The 14,275-nt window shown below is 47.5% G+C and overlaps 1 protein-coding gene across 2 annotated transcripts in view; it reads left to right on the top strand.

The window, feature by feature from the left end:
• The window catches only part of FRMD6 (FERM domain containing 6), a 141,397-nt gene that overhangs the window by 108,294 nt on the left and 18,828 nt on the right, over positions 1-14,275 (top strand). For both annotated transcript variants that reach the window (XM_073638490.1, XM_073638489.1), the window contains 3 exons: positions 6,249-6,494; positions 6,583-6,673; positions 8,817-8,896. In XM_073638490.1, the coding sequence (XP_073494591.1) occupies positions 6,396-6,494; positions 6,583-6,673; positions 8,817-8,896 (270 nt within the window). In that variant the 5' untranslated portion in view covers positions 6,249-6,395. The remainder of the gene's footprint in view (positions 1-6,248; positions 6,495-6,582; positions 6,674-8,816; positions 8,897-14,275) is intronic.

The raw sequence follows: 14,275 nt of genomic DNA, 5'->3' as shown, positions 1-14,275 counted from the left end.
GCGGGAGCCAACAGGAGATGTTCTAGAGATCCTGTTTGCAGACTGTACTTCTGCTAAACATCTTACTCCATGTAGTGCCGGCGTCCCTGCCCTCTGCTAGGCAGGGACGCTGTTCCCCTCACCGCTCTGCTCCGTGCCCGGCGTCCCTCTCCCGCTCTGCTGGCAGCGCGCGCTCCTTCCCGGCCACTGTGCTTAGGGCGCGCGCGCGCGCCCTCCCTCCCTCTTAAAGGGGCCGCGCGCGCCGTCCTAAGGAGTCCCCGGCCAATGGCCGGAGGACTTTACCATATATAAGGCACCTCCTCCAAAATGGAGGTGCCTGAGCAATGTTGTTGCACCGTTCTACTCTGCTTCAGCCCTCAGGTCCCGTTGCCAGTTACCTGCCAGATTCCTGCCAGCTTGCTGTCCTAATCCTGCCTGATTTCCTGTTACCTGCCTGCCTGCCTGAGGTCCGACGGTCTGCCTTACAACTCCTATCAGTCTGTCTAAGGACCAACTTGCCCGCTCACCTGGGAGCGCACATCAGCTACCTGCCTGCTTGCCTGAGGTCCGACGGTCTGCCTTACAACTCCGGTCAGTCTGTCTATGGACCAGCTTGCCCGCTCACCTGGGAGCGCTTCTCCGCTACCTGCCTGCTTGCCTGCCCGGAGGCTCCGCTGTCACGTGCTGTGACCACCAGCTATTCCAGACTCTTGCCCGCTCACCTGGGAACGCTTCTCCGCTACCTGCCTGCTTGCCTACCTGGAGGCTCCGCCGTCACGTGCTGTGACCACCTGCTATTCCAGAGACTCTCGCTTGCTCACCTGGGAGCACACATCCTCCATCTGCCTTGCTAGCCTACCTGGAGGTTCAGCCATCACAGGTCGTACCTACCCCTTACCTAGAGACTGCCCCGGTCACTTGCCGTGACCTCCAGCCCGTTCTTCCAGAGACTGCCCTGGTCACTTGCCGTGACCTCCAGCCCGTTCTTCCAGAGACTGCCCCGGTCACTTGCCGTGACCTCCAGCCCGTTCTTCCAGAGACTGCCCTGATCACTTGCCGTGACCTCCTGCCCGTACACCCAGAGACTGTCCCGGTCACCTGCTGTGACTGCCTGCCTGGTCGCCACCCGCTCCCTTACAAGGACCGCTCCCTTGTATAGTAGCCCAGAGGTTCCGCCTCCCAGACCCGTTACACTCCAGGTGTAGCTAGACCCTTTCCTAATCCACCCTTGGTTTGCTAAGCCTAGATCAAGTTTAGGGAGATTACCAAGGACATCAAAAGCTCAGAGTCTTGACATCTGCCTAGGTTTGCTTTGGTTTTGTCTCCAACCCTGCCTCCAAGTGGGTGTAGGGAAATATTCAATCTGACTATAATATTATAGCTTTCACGGTTACTGAGAAGGTTTGAATGTTCTTCTTGGCTGAGGGCACTGAACACGAGAAACATTATGTAATGTGGGATGGACGCTCCCTAGCTGCTCGTTCTGGCATCAGGGTCAGGACTGGATCCATCTTCTCGCTGGAGGTTGGGTGTGACCAACAGATGTTCCACTTGTGTGGGAAACCAAAGGACTGCGGATTAGGGGGCTGAAAACTCACAGCATTAGCCACAAGAACCATGACTAATGGGCCTGGCAAAGAATAGTCAAACGTGGCCACATCAGGAAGTATGAGGAGTCCTTTATTCTACCATACCAGGCATTCATAGTCAGGAGGGAAAGCTATAAGGAGCAGTCAAGAAACATCTCTTTAGGTTCCATGCAAGTTTTCTTTTCCAAAGCTAAGATTGTTTAGATGGTGGCTAATGCGGGGGATTTACAGTATGAGGGCAGAGGATGGGGTGTTTTAGAAATTTTGATGATGTACAAGAAGTTTTTAAATGAAGAGCATGGAAGATGATGATGTTTTGCAGCAGAGAGGTGGAAAATTAGGTCATTTTACAGAGAAGGCTTTACAGCAAGTCATTCTTACTAGGACAAAAGTTGGGACAGTTCACAGTAGACGGTCAAAGATGAGCATTGGATGGGAACAGAAGATGAGTGGTTTCACAGTTTAAAGGTAAAGGAAGGGGAGGTCTCACAGTATGAAGGTAAAGGAATGTGGTCTAACAGTATGGAGAGAGAGGACAAGGATGTCTCACAGTATGGAGAGAGAGGAAGGGAAGTTCTAACACTATGGAGAGCGAGGATGAGGAGGTCTCACAGTATGGAGGGAGAGGACAAGGAGGTCTCACATTATGAGGGAGAGAATGAGGAGGTCTCAGTATGGAGGGAGAGGACAAGGAGGTCTCACAGTATGGAAGGAGAGAACAAGGATGTCTCGCAGTATGGAGAGAGAGAGGATGAGGAGGTCTCACAGTATGGAGGGAGAGGACAAGGAGGTCTCACATTATGAGGGAGAGAATGAGGAGGTCCCACAGTATGGAGGGAGAGGACAAGGAGATCTTGCAGTATGAACGTAGAAGAAGGGAAGTTCTAACAATATGGAAGGAGAGGACAAGGATGTCTCACAGTATGGAGAGAGAGGAAGGGAAGTTCTAACACTATGGAGAGCGAGGATGAGGAGGTCTCACAGTATGGAGGGAGAGGAAGGGAAGTTCTAACACTATGGAGAGCGAAGATGAGGAGGTCTCCCAGTATGGAGGGGAGAGGACAAGGAGGTCTCACAGTGTGGAGGGAGAGGAAGGGAAGTTCTAACACTATGGAGAGCGAGGATGAGGAGGTCTCACAGTATGGAGGGAGAGGACAAGGAGGTCTCACATTATGAGGGAAAGAATGAGGAGGTCTCACAGTATGGAGGGAGAGGACAAGTAGATCTTACAGTATGAACATGGAAGGAGAGGACACAGATGTCTCGCAGTATGGAGAGAGAGCGGATGAGGAGGTCTCACAGTATGGAGGGAGAGGACAAGGAGGTCTCAAAGTATGAAGATAGAGAAAGGGGAGGTCTTACAGTATTAGGGTAGAGAATAGGGAGGTCTCACAATATGAAAGGAGAGGATGAAGACGTCTCACTACAGAGGAAGATGATGAGGAAGTCTCACATTATGAAGGGTGAGTATGAGGAGGTCTCACAGTATGAAGGTAAAGTAGGAGGTCTCACAGTATAAAGGTAGAGGACAAAGGGGTCTCATAGTATTAAGGTAGATGATGAAAAGGTCTCACAGTATGAAGGGGGAGGACAAGGAGGTCTTGCAGTATGAAGGCAGAGTATAAGGCGGTCTTAAAGTATGAAAGGAGAGGATGTGGAAGTCTCAGATTATGACAGTAGAGGTGGTGGAGGTCTCAGAGTATGATGGTTGAGGATGATGGGGGAAGTCTCTATCTGAACAGAGAGGATGAGGAGGTCTCACAGTATGAGGGTAGAGGATGAGGAGGTCTCACAGTATGAGGGTAGAGGATGAGGAGCTCTCACAGTATGAGGGTAAAGGATGAGGAGCTCTCACAGTATGAGGGTAAAGGATGAGGAGCTCTCACAGTATGAGGGTAGAGGATGAGGAGCTCTCACAGTATGAGGGTAGAGGATGAGGAGCTCTCACAGTATGAGGGTAGAGGATGAGGAGCTCTCACAGTATGAGGGTAGAGGATGAGGAGCTCTCACAGTATGAGGGTAGAGGATGAGGAGCTCTCACAGTATGAGGGTAGAGGATGAGGAGGTCTCACAGTATGAGGGTAGAGGATGAGGAGGTCTCACAGTATGAGGGTAGAGGATGAGGAGGTCTCACAGTATGAGGGTAGAGGATGAGGATGTTCTATGTACCATGGTGGAGAAAAAGGAGATCCTGCAGTATGAGGAGAGAAGATGTGTACAATTTACCTTATAAGACTTCAGGATAATGATTTATTACCAACCACAGTCTCTTGAATGACTGGTGTAAAGAGCCATCATGATGATCTTTATATGACCACAAATAACCTGCATTACTATAAATCACCCTGTCTGAATACGGCCTAACAGCCTAACACTATCTCTTGGCCATTGCTTGTAAGTCATCCTATATAACTATTGTCTGAGTCATGTCCATTCACACCTTTCTTCCTCCCACAGTCTCATTGCCTCCTGGCAGTTGTACTGTCTGTCACATTGAGCTGCGATAATGCCCTCACAATAGAGTAGTTGGGGGGGGGGGGGTGGCGTCTAGTGGAAACAATAAAGGGTGACATAGCTGTGGATGAGAAATAATGTCCTTGGGTGGTGTGACTTTTACTGGGATGCATAAAAAATTGAGAATACAATCACTCAGAGAAAGCATACATCTGGAATACATAGAGTACAATCCCTTGCAGATGCTTCCAAGCCATCAATACTTGGGGGCCACTATGCCCCATTAGAGGACATCATTACTATAAATGACAAGTCATGATTTAGAAGGAATTGATAAAGATTTGGTTTTGGCACCCCAGACAGGTCAAGCTACACCTTAACCTTCAAGTACGGTGCATTAGACCTTGTGTAATAGTGGTTGGTCAAAGATTTGGAAATTGTATAAAGTTCCTACATCGTTATTGCCATTGGGTTATTAAGGTCGCTTCTATATATAACCATAGGCAGCACCTGTGGTCACAAGATAAGAAGTTTATAATGATGTTGGTCTTTTCTCCTCCAACCATCCCCATCCATCATCCATGGTGCTGACTGAACCTCTTGAGTGGATGTGGCCCCTCCATTTCTGGGCTCCATAGCAGCTCCTATTTCTTGTAGTTCTGCCTATTGGGTATCCTATCAAACTGCTCAAGACCCAATTTGGGACAAAGGCAAATGACCATGACCTAGAGCTAAAAGCCAACACTGGTACGGCCCTAACTGGCAGCCCTAGCAGTGCCATGCTGACCGTGACATCTCTTCAGGGTCAAAGCTTGAGTCCTCAAAGCATTGCCAAAAATATTTCCATAAAAGAAACCAAATCCAACAAGTTAAAAACACCCGGAGTGTTTGCATAACGTTATTGGACACGACTGGGGATCTGAGCTCTGTCTGCCTTTGAACCTTTGATCATGAATATTCGGCGTTCTTTTATGAAGCATTGGCATTCTGGACATATTCATGTGCGGAAAAGATGTCCTGCTACGTTAAAGGACAAAATATCTCTTTGAAGAAGTTAATAAAATAAAGGCTGGAGAAGGCTGCCAATTTCTGAAAAACAGGGTCACCAAAAAGTCATCTAGTTGGGGTTCTGTGGAGGCTTCATGTGTTTGTACGAAAAGAAAGAAAAACACTTAACGATCATAAGCTGAATTATGTCCTTCATATAAGATCACCGGGGCAGAAACCAAGGGTGTAGCTACTATAGAGGCATGAAAAGGAGAACATCTTGGGTTGGATCGATCCACCTTCACCAAGAATGGTGGTAACCAGATGAGGCTACAACTGTCCACATGGGGATGGGACTTGTTTGATGGTCCTACCATTACTTTGCCCAATTACGGGGCCATAAACATGCACTGGACCTCTCCTCTATGATGATGGGATAAGAGGAACCAACATCTCATGGGCTTTCCCACCTTGAGTTTTTGCTGCTGTAGACCTTGACATTGATGCAAAATTACATTCTTCTTCCAAGCAACAAATTTTAATATTTTTGGTACCCATAGATGGGTGGATAGATGATGTAAAAAGTAAACTTAGTGAGGCCAGAAGTGACTACATAGCTCAATGTCAGTGGAGCTTCTCATGTTGAAAAATAACCATGGGAAGTATTGTTATTTCGAAGATCTTGATCCTACTGATGTTTGATTTTTGTTTACATATGTTACATCTCTTTGTATGTTAAAAATCGTAAATTAAAAAAAATAACCCTCTAAATAAGGATCTGCTGGTGATCGACTCGTTTTTTTCCAGAGAAAAGCTGCCCATTTTTCCTGCAGTGGCCACTACAGGAGAAATGTGGTATTACATGATGGCCCTATCAGAATGATAGCTGACCATATAAAACATGATCAATCCAAGTCCTCCAGAACCAGAGCCTCACTTCCAGGTTCTACTAATTAGGCCATATATATATATATAGGGGTCCCCGTACCCCCATTAAAGAGCATTTCCTCCTGAAATAAAATAAATGTGAACAATAAAGTTATTAAATATTTTGCTGGGTGACTTCCAATAGTGGCGTTGTTACAGCTCCCATACGGGATCAGCCGGGTCGACATGGGGATAAAGTGATCTGTTCTGTATTCAGGGGTCTGGTAGTGTTGGGTGGGAGATGTAATGATCACCATTTATTGACTGCCATATTCCTGGATACTTTAATTAACTCTTGGCGTCTCTCTGCAGCGATGATTCCTTGAGGTGAGAAGAACTTGCCAATGATAATGATGATGACGGACTATGGGCGATTGGTCAATGCTGAATATTTGATAGGTCGCAGGGGGCTTGGTGCTGCACAGTGACCTCCCCCTGAAAAAGAAGGCGAAACAAAAAATGAGCAAGCTCGGCTTCCAGAATAACAGAGTCATGCAGGATCGGCGGAGCGTGTGTGTCTTCCTTCCAAGTGATGAGACTCTGAGTATCATCATTAATGTAAGTACCCCCCTGGGGCATAGTGCATTATGGGAACTATTAACACCTGATCGGGTGCCTGTAGTTAACCCTACTTTGTGTATTACAGGTTAAAGCACTTTGTCAGGAGTTACTGGATCAGGTCTGCGATCTCCTCCGGCTGAAAGATTGTCATCTCTTTGGGCTAAGTGTTATCCAAAGTAAGTGACAGCTCAATTCCTAAAAATAATCCTATTAAATGTCGACCGATGGAAAAAAGCACATTAACCGCCTCATTGCTGGGTTACTTTGCAGTCATACAGGTCAGTCCATTCCAGTCTGAACACGTGTAGTCTCCCGATTATACGAGCCGCTGTTATCGCCGCTCGGGATCGCGCCGGCAGCTCTCCCGTCATCCCAGAATGACGACTTCAAATACTTTACACAGATGAGATCTTTACTTCTCACCTTTCGGCTGCCCGCTACAAAGATAGCGGGAAAGTGGGGGGTAATGATGTAGAGGCAGGTAATCGCTGTGGGACTGTTATAGGAGGGTCTCTACTATGGGGTCAGAGGGAGGGCACATTTAATAGATATTACATAGTGCCGCTCCATAGACATCAGTGGTGCCTGTATGCGGATAAGAAGCGCCCCCCGAAAACACAGATGGTGCTGGGTAATGGGATGAAATGGACTTTAGTACATCTAAACCGAAAAATAGCTTAAAGGGTGATGTCCTACTCTTTAAAAAGAGGGCAATAGACTCCCCAATGTTGCATAGGACAAGTATTGCGCCCACTAGTGTCCCCTCCAAAAGTAATAATGACACCTTTCTGACACCCCCTTAAAAAATTAAAGTTAATGTTCAACTATTCCTCTTCAGAGCGGGCGGGCTATGCAGTGATCTGCTGCAAACAGAGCAGTGGGGGGAGGCTCCCGCTGCAACCAGAGCAGTGGGGGGAGGCTCCCGCTGCAACCAGAGCAGTGGGGGGAGGCTCCCGCTGCAACCAGAGCAGTGGGGGGAGGGTCCTGCTGCAACCAGAGCAGTGGGTGGAAGGAAGGCTCCCGCTGCAACCAGAGCAGTGGGTGGAAGGAAGGCTCCCGCTGCAACCAGAGCAGTGGGGGGAGGCTCCCGCTGCAACCAGAGCAATGGGGGGAGGCTCCGGCTGCAACCAGAGCAGTGGGGGGAGGCTCCTGCTGCAACCAGAGCAATGGGGGGAGGCTCCGGCTGCAACCAGAGCAGTGGTGGGAGGGGAGGCTCCGGCTGCAACCAGAGCAGTGGTGGGAGGCTTCGGCTGCAACCAGAGCAGTGGGGGGAGGCTCCTGCTGCAGCCAGTTGTCTTACAACCACATAGCCCCTGAAGGTCTGCAGCCAGCCCTGATACTATGATGGAGCTGCGTACAGCGATGACCCACGTCTTGCCACATTATTAACGCTTCTATCTATATTGAAACGGTGGCGCTCCCAGCCTTCACTTTTCTCCAGTTTTGCTCCTCAATGGCGAATTGTTGATTTAAAGTAACAGCCCAACACGTGGAGTTGAGTGTGATGGATGGGGACAGCTGAGGCCGGCCCTGATGATGCCTCTGCTCCTGCAGGCCTCGCATTCCTCAGCCTTCACATTCCTGAACAAGAGCGAACACCGAGAACTTCAAGAGCTCCGATTTCTTTTAACTGGGCTTCAAAAACTTAAGGCAACAGGGCGGCTAAACAAACAAGAAGGCACAAGTGGGGGGAGAAAAATGACTTTACATTATTCACGCTTTGTGAGTTCTAAGTAAATTTGCAAAGGCACAAAATGTAAAAGGAGCCGTGAACCTCAAAGGGAACCTGTGATCAGAAAATGACCCATGGAATAGAACAGGTGCGATGCCTGCAGATAGGGCGCGTGACCCGAAAGGTATCGGTAGACGGAGCATCAAAGGCCTCACCCGCCTCCTGATGTGGAAATTAGCAGAGCAGGACGACCTCTTTTTAAAAATTGTTGTTTTTCAGAATTTTTTTTTTTTTAATAACTATTTATATTAACATTAAATCTTGAAATCTTGCAGTTTTCACTCTGACCATTAAGCCTGACAATAGTCTGACACTGCCTGTGCTGGAGAGATCGCTCCTCAGCAGGAGTCTCATTATCCTCACAGACAGCATCTAAATAGTGGTCACATAGAGTATATAATATACTATACCCAGACTTAGGTAGCATATATGTATATAATGCGGGTATGTGTTATTGTATTTATTGGTAAAGATTTAGTTTGTGACGATTATTGTTCTCATTTATAGAATTATTATATTTATTAGTTTTTCTTATTGTTTTCTGCTTCCTATTTATTTCCTAATCTTCGGCTTTCTCTCCTGTTCAGACAATGAACATGTGTACATGGAGCTTTCCCAGAAGCTGTATAAGTACTGTCCCAAGGAGTGGAAGAAGGAGGCCAGTAAAGTAAGTCAGGTGGTGGTGGCGGGGGTCTGCGCTTTTTTTGGCCGGGGATCCTGGGGAATGTTGTCGTTGGCATAATCTGGAGGATATGTATTTCACCCTGACGTCAGATGCTTTGTGTGTATATACAGTACAGACCAAAAGTTTGGACACACCTCATTTAAAGATTTTTCTGTATTTTCATGACTTTGAAAATTGTACATTCACACTGAAGGCATCAAAACTATGAATTAACACATGTGGAATTATATACTTAACAAAAAAGTGTGAAACAACTGAAAATATGTCTTATATTCTAGGTTCTTCAAAGTAGCCACCTTTTGCTTTGATGACTGCTTTGCACACTCTTGGCATTCTCTTGATGAGCTTCAAGAGGTAGTCACCGGAATGGTCTTCACTTCACAGGTGTGCCCTGTCAGGTTTAATAAGTGGGATTTCTTGCCTTATAAATGGGGTTGGGACCATCAGTTGTGTTGTGCAGAAGTCTGGTGGATACACAGCTGATAGTCCTACTGAATAGACTGTTAGAATTTGTATTATGGCAAGAAAAAAAGCAGCTAAGTAAAGAAAAACGAGTGGCCATCATTACTTTAAGAAATGAAGGTCAGTCAGTCCGAAAAATTGGGCAAACTTTGAAAGTGTCCCCAAGTGCAGTTGCAAAAACCATCAAGCTCTACAAAGAAACTGGCTCACATGAGGACCGCCCCAGGAAAGGAAGACCAAGAGTCACCTCTGCTTCTGAGGATAAGTTTATCCGAGTCACCAGCCTCAGAAATCGCAGGTTAACAGCAGCTCAGATTACAGACCAGGTCAATGCCACACAGAGTTCTAGCAGCAGACACATCTCTACAACAACTGTTAAGAGGAGACTTTGTGCAGCTGGCCTTCATGGTAAAATAGCTGCTAGGAAACCACTGCTAAGGACAGGCAACAAGCAGAAGAGACTTGTTTGGGCTAAAGAACACAAGGAATGGACATTAGACCAGTGGAAATCTGTGCTTTGGTCTGATGAGTCCAAATTTGAGATCTTTGGTTCCAACCACCGCGTCTTTGTGTGACGCAGAAAAGGTGAACGGATGGACTCTACATGCCTGGTTCCCACCGTGAAGCATGGAGGAGGAGGTGTGATGGTGTGGGGGGGGCTTTGCTGGTGACACTGTTGGGGATTTATTCAAAATTGAAGGCATACTGAGCCAGCATGGCTACCACAGCATCTTGCAGCGGCATGCTATTCCATCCGGTTTGCGTTTAGTTGGACCATCATTTATTTTTCAACAGGACAATGACCCCAAACACCTCCAGGCTGTGTAAGGGCTATTTGACCAAGAAGGAGAGTGATGGGGTGCTACGCCAGATGACCTGGCCTCCACAGTCACCAGACCTGAACCCAATCGAGATGGTTTGGAGTGAGCTGGACCGCCGAGTGAAGGCAAAAGGGCCAACAAGTGCTAAGCATCTCTGGGAACTCCTTCAAGATTGTTGGAAGACCATTTCCGGTGACTACCTCTTGAAGCTCATCAAGAGAATGCCAAGACTGTGCAAAGCAGTCATCAAAGCAAAAGGTGGCTACTTTGAAGAACCTAGAATATAAGACATATTTTCAGTTGTTTCACACTTTTTTGTTAAGTATATAATTCCACATGTGATAATTCATAGTTTTGATGCCTTCAGTGTGAATGTACAATTTTCAAAGTCATGAAAATACAGAAAAATCTTTAAATGAGAAGGCGTGTCCAAACTTTTGGTCTGTACTGTGTATGCATGTGTGTGTATATGTATATGTATATGTGTATATATATATATATATATATATGTGTATATATACAGTACAGACCAAAAGTTTGGACACACCTTCTCATTTAAAGATTTTTCTGTATTTTCATGACTATGAAAATTGTACATTCACAGCGAAAGCATCAAAACTATGAATTAACACATGTGGAATTATATACTTAACAAAAAAGTGTGAAACAACTGAAAATATGTCTTATATTCTAGGTTCTTCAAAGTAGCCACCTTTTGCTTTGATGACTGCTTTGCACACTCTTGGCATTCTCTTGATGAGCTTCAAGAGGTAGTCACTGGAAATGGTCTTCCAACAATCTTGAAGGAGTTCCCAGAGATGCTTAGCACTTGTTGGCCCTTTTGCCTTCACTCTGCGGTCCAGCTCACCCCAAACCATCTCGATTGGGTTCAGGTCTGGTGACTGTGGAGACCAGGTCATCTGGCGTAGTACCCCATCACTCTCCTTCTTGGTCAAATAGCCCTTACACAGCCTGGAGGTGTGTTTGGGATCATTGTCCTGTTGAAAACTAAATGATGGTCCAACTAAACGCAAACCGGATGGAATAGCATGCCACTGCAAGATGCTGTGGTAGCCATGCTGGTTCAGTATGCCTTCAATTTTGAATAAATCCTCAACAGTGTCACCAGCAAAGCACCCCCACACCATCACACCTCCTCCTCCATGCTTCACGGTGGGAACCAGGCATGTAGAGTCCATCCGTTCACCTTTTCTGCGTCGCACAAAGACACGGTGGTTGGAACCAAAGATCTCAAATTTGGACTCATCAGACCAAAGCACAGATTTCCACTGGTCTAATGTCCATTGCTTGTGTTCTTTAGCCCAAACAAGTCTCTTCTGCTTGTTGCCTGTCCTTAGCTGTGGTTTTCTAGCAGCTATTTTACCATGAAGGCCTGCTGCACAAAGTCTCCTCTTAACAGTTGTTGAAGAGATATGTCTGCTGCTAGAACTCTGTGTGGCATTGACCTGGTTTCTAATCTGAGCTGCTGTTAACCTGCGATTTCTGAGGCTGGTGACTCGGATAAACTTATCCTCAGAAGCAGAGGTGACTCTTGGTCTTCGTTTCCTTGGTCGGTCCTCATGTGAGCCAGTTTCTTTGTAGAGCTTGATGGTTTTTGCAACTGCACTTGGGGACACTTTCAAAGTTTTCCCAATTTTTCGGACTGACTAACCTTCATTTCTTAAAGTAATGATGACCACTCGTTTTTCTTTACTTAGCTGCTTTTTTCTTGCCATAATACAAATTCTAACAGTCTATTCAGTAGGACTATCAGCTGTGTATCCACCAGACTTCTGCACAACACAACTGATGGACCCAACCCCATTTATAAGGAAAGAAATACCACTTATTAAACCTGACAGGGCACACCTGTGAAGTGAAAACCATTTCTGGTGACTACCTCTTGAAGCTCATCAAGAGAATGCCAAGAGTGTGCAAATCAGTCATCAAAGCAAAAGGTGGTTACTTTGAAGAACCTAGAATATAAGACATATTTTCAGTTGTTTAACACTTTTTTGTTAAGTATATAATTCCACATGTGTTAATTCATAGTTTTGATGCCTTCAGTGTGAATGTACAATTTTCATAGTCAAGAAAATACAGAAAAATCTTTAAAATAGAAGGTGTGTCCAAACTTTTGGTCTGTACTGTATATAATATATATCTATCCGATATTGTATACAGGTGCACCGATGCAGGCAAAGGAGGGTGCTGTGCAGCTGCAAAACATGCTCCGTCCAGCTATAACATGGGCACACCGCTGCCAACTAAACACTGCAGGCAGGACGGGTATTTAACCCCTTAATAACTTGTGACATATTTTTTCATCACAAGTTGCATTGAGCAGGCTCCGGAGCCAAGTCCGTTCCTTACACAGCACCTGCCTCTACCAGCAGCGACCTAAGTAAGCTCAGATCGCTGCAGTTTAACCAGTTAAATGCCGCTGTCAAGCAATGGCTCGCGCGCAGTCTGGCAGAGACGAGATAGCGAGATGGGTTACAGTGGCAGCCAGGGCCTTCTGAAGACACCCGTCTCTGCCATTTTCTGCGTCACCAAAGCCATGAGCAGGGCTTTATAGGAGGACGTGATTTGCACTATATACTGCAATACCGAAGTATTACTAGATCTCTGGATCACAAAATAGATCATACCGATCACCTTCAGTTATGTCCGCGGCCCCTGACATTTTAGGTGCCGTGATTGTGCCCGGCGCCTCCTAACATGACAGCCCCACTTTATATATGGGGACATGCTGCAGATCCCGCGGGTCGGGTAGGATTGCGCTGTGCGGAGCCGTGTGATTTACACGCCGCAGACATTAGAAACACTTGGCTGTTATTAATCCCGGAGCCGTATAACGCTTGGGCGTCGGGTTTCATATTGTCCCATTACTCGCGGAGAACTAAGTCCGCGCCAACTGTCACCGCCCGTGGGAATGAATCACAAGTGTGGGATCAGCTGTCGCCTCTCCGCGCGCGACGTTGCTGTCTTGTTACACAATTGTCAGATTTTGGTCCTATTACCCGGCCGAGGCTCGCTGCCTGCTGTATCGTAATGTGCCACCCATAATACTATAGACAAGCGTTAGTCAAAGTGGCTCCCGATTTGGGGTCTCAGTGGTTCATGGACTGGAGAAATCTGCGAATAACCTCTAGAGCCACAGTGTTACCCCACAAAGGAGACAGCCACGGTGCCCCAAACCTTGCCATAACCCTGACAACCACGGTGGGCCAAACATTGACAGCCACAGTGGCCCATAAGTTTGACAGCTATGCTGGTCCATAAAATACACAGCAATAGGGTGGCGCATAACCCTGACAGCCACGGAGGCCGAAGCATTAACAGCCACGGTGCCAAGGTTATCAAACTGTGACAGCTTTGGTGGGCCATAAGCTTGATGGCTACAGCACACCATAATTTTTATGTCCATAGTGCACCCTAACTTTGATGCCCATGGTGGCCCATAATCTCAACAGCTGCGGTGCCCTGTAAGAAAGTCAGTAATATTACCCCCACAGCAATGACAACCACATTGCCCCAGTAGCGGAGGTGACCCACCCCGGTGCCTCCCAGTAGCGGAGGTGACCCACCCCGGTGCCTCCCAGTAGCGGAGGTGACCCACCCCGGTGCCTCCCAGTAGCGGAGGTGACCCACCCCGGTGCCTCCCAGTAGCGGAGGTGACCCACCCCGGTGCCTCCCAGTAGCGGAGGTGACCCACCCCGGTGCCTCCCAGTAGCGGAGGTGACCCACCCCGGTGCCTCCCAGTAGCGGAGGTGACCCACCCCGGTGCCTCCCAGTAGCGGAGGTGACCCACCCCGGTGCCTCCCAGTAGCGGAGGTGACCCACCCCGGTGCCTCCCAGTAGCGGAGGTGACCCACCCCGGTGCCTCCCAGTAGCGGAGGTGACCCACCCCGGTGCCTCTCAGTAGCGGAGGTGACCCACCCCGGTGCCTCCTAGTAGCGGAGGCAATGCCCCATATTGAAGCCAGCTAGTGCGCCCATAACAGTCCCAGCCACACTGGTGCCCCTGCAGCACAGTATGTACAGTGGGGAAAAAAAGTATTTATTCAGCCACCAAT

Source organism: Phyllobates terribilis, unplaced genomic scaffold (assembly GCF_046119375.1).
Source record: "Phyllobates terribilis strain yellow unplaced genomic scaffold, ASM4611937v1 Scaffold_7__3_contigs__length_470593459, whole genome shotgun sequence".
Lineage (NCBI taxonomy): Eukaryota > Metazoa > Chordata > Amphibia > Anura > Dendrobatidae > Phyllobates > Phyllobates terribilis.
This window is presented reverse-complemented; position numbering and strand designations above follow the sequence as displayed.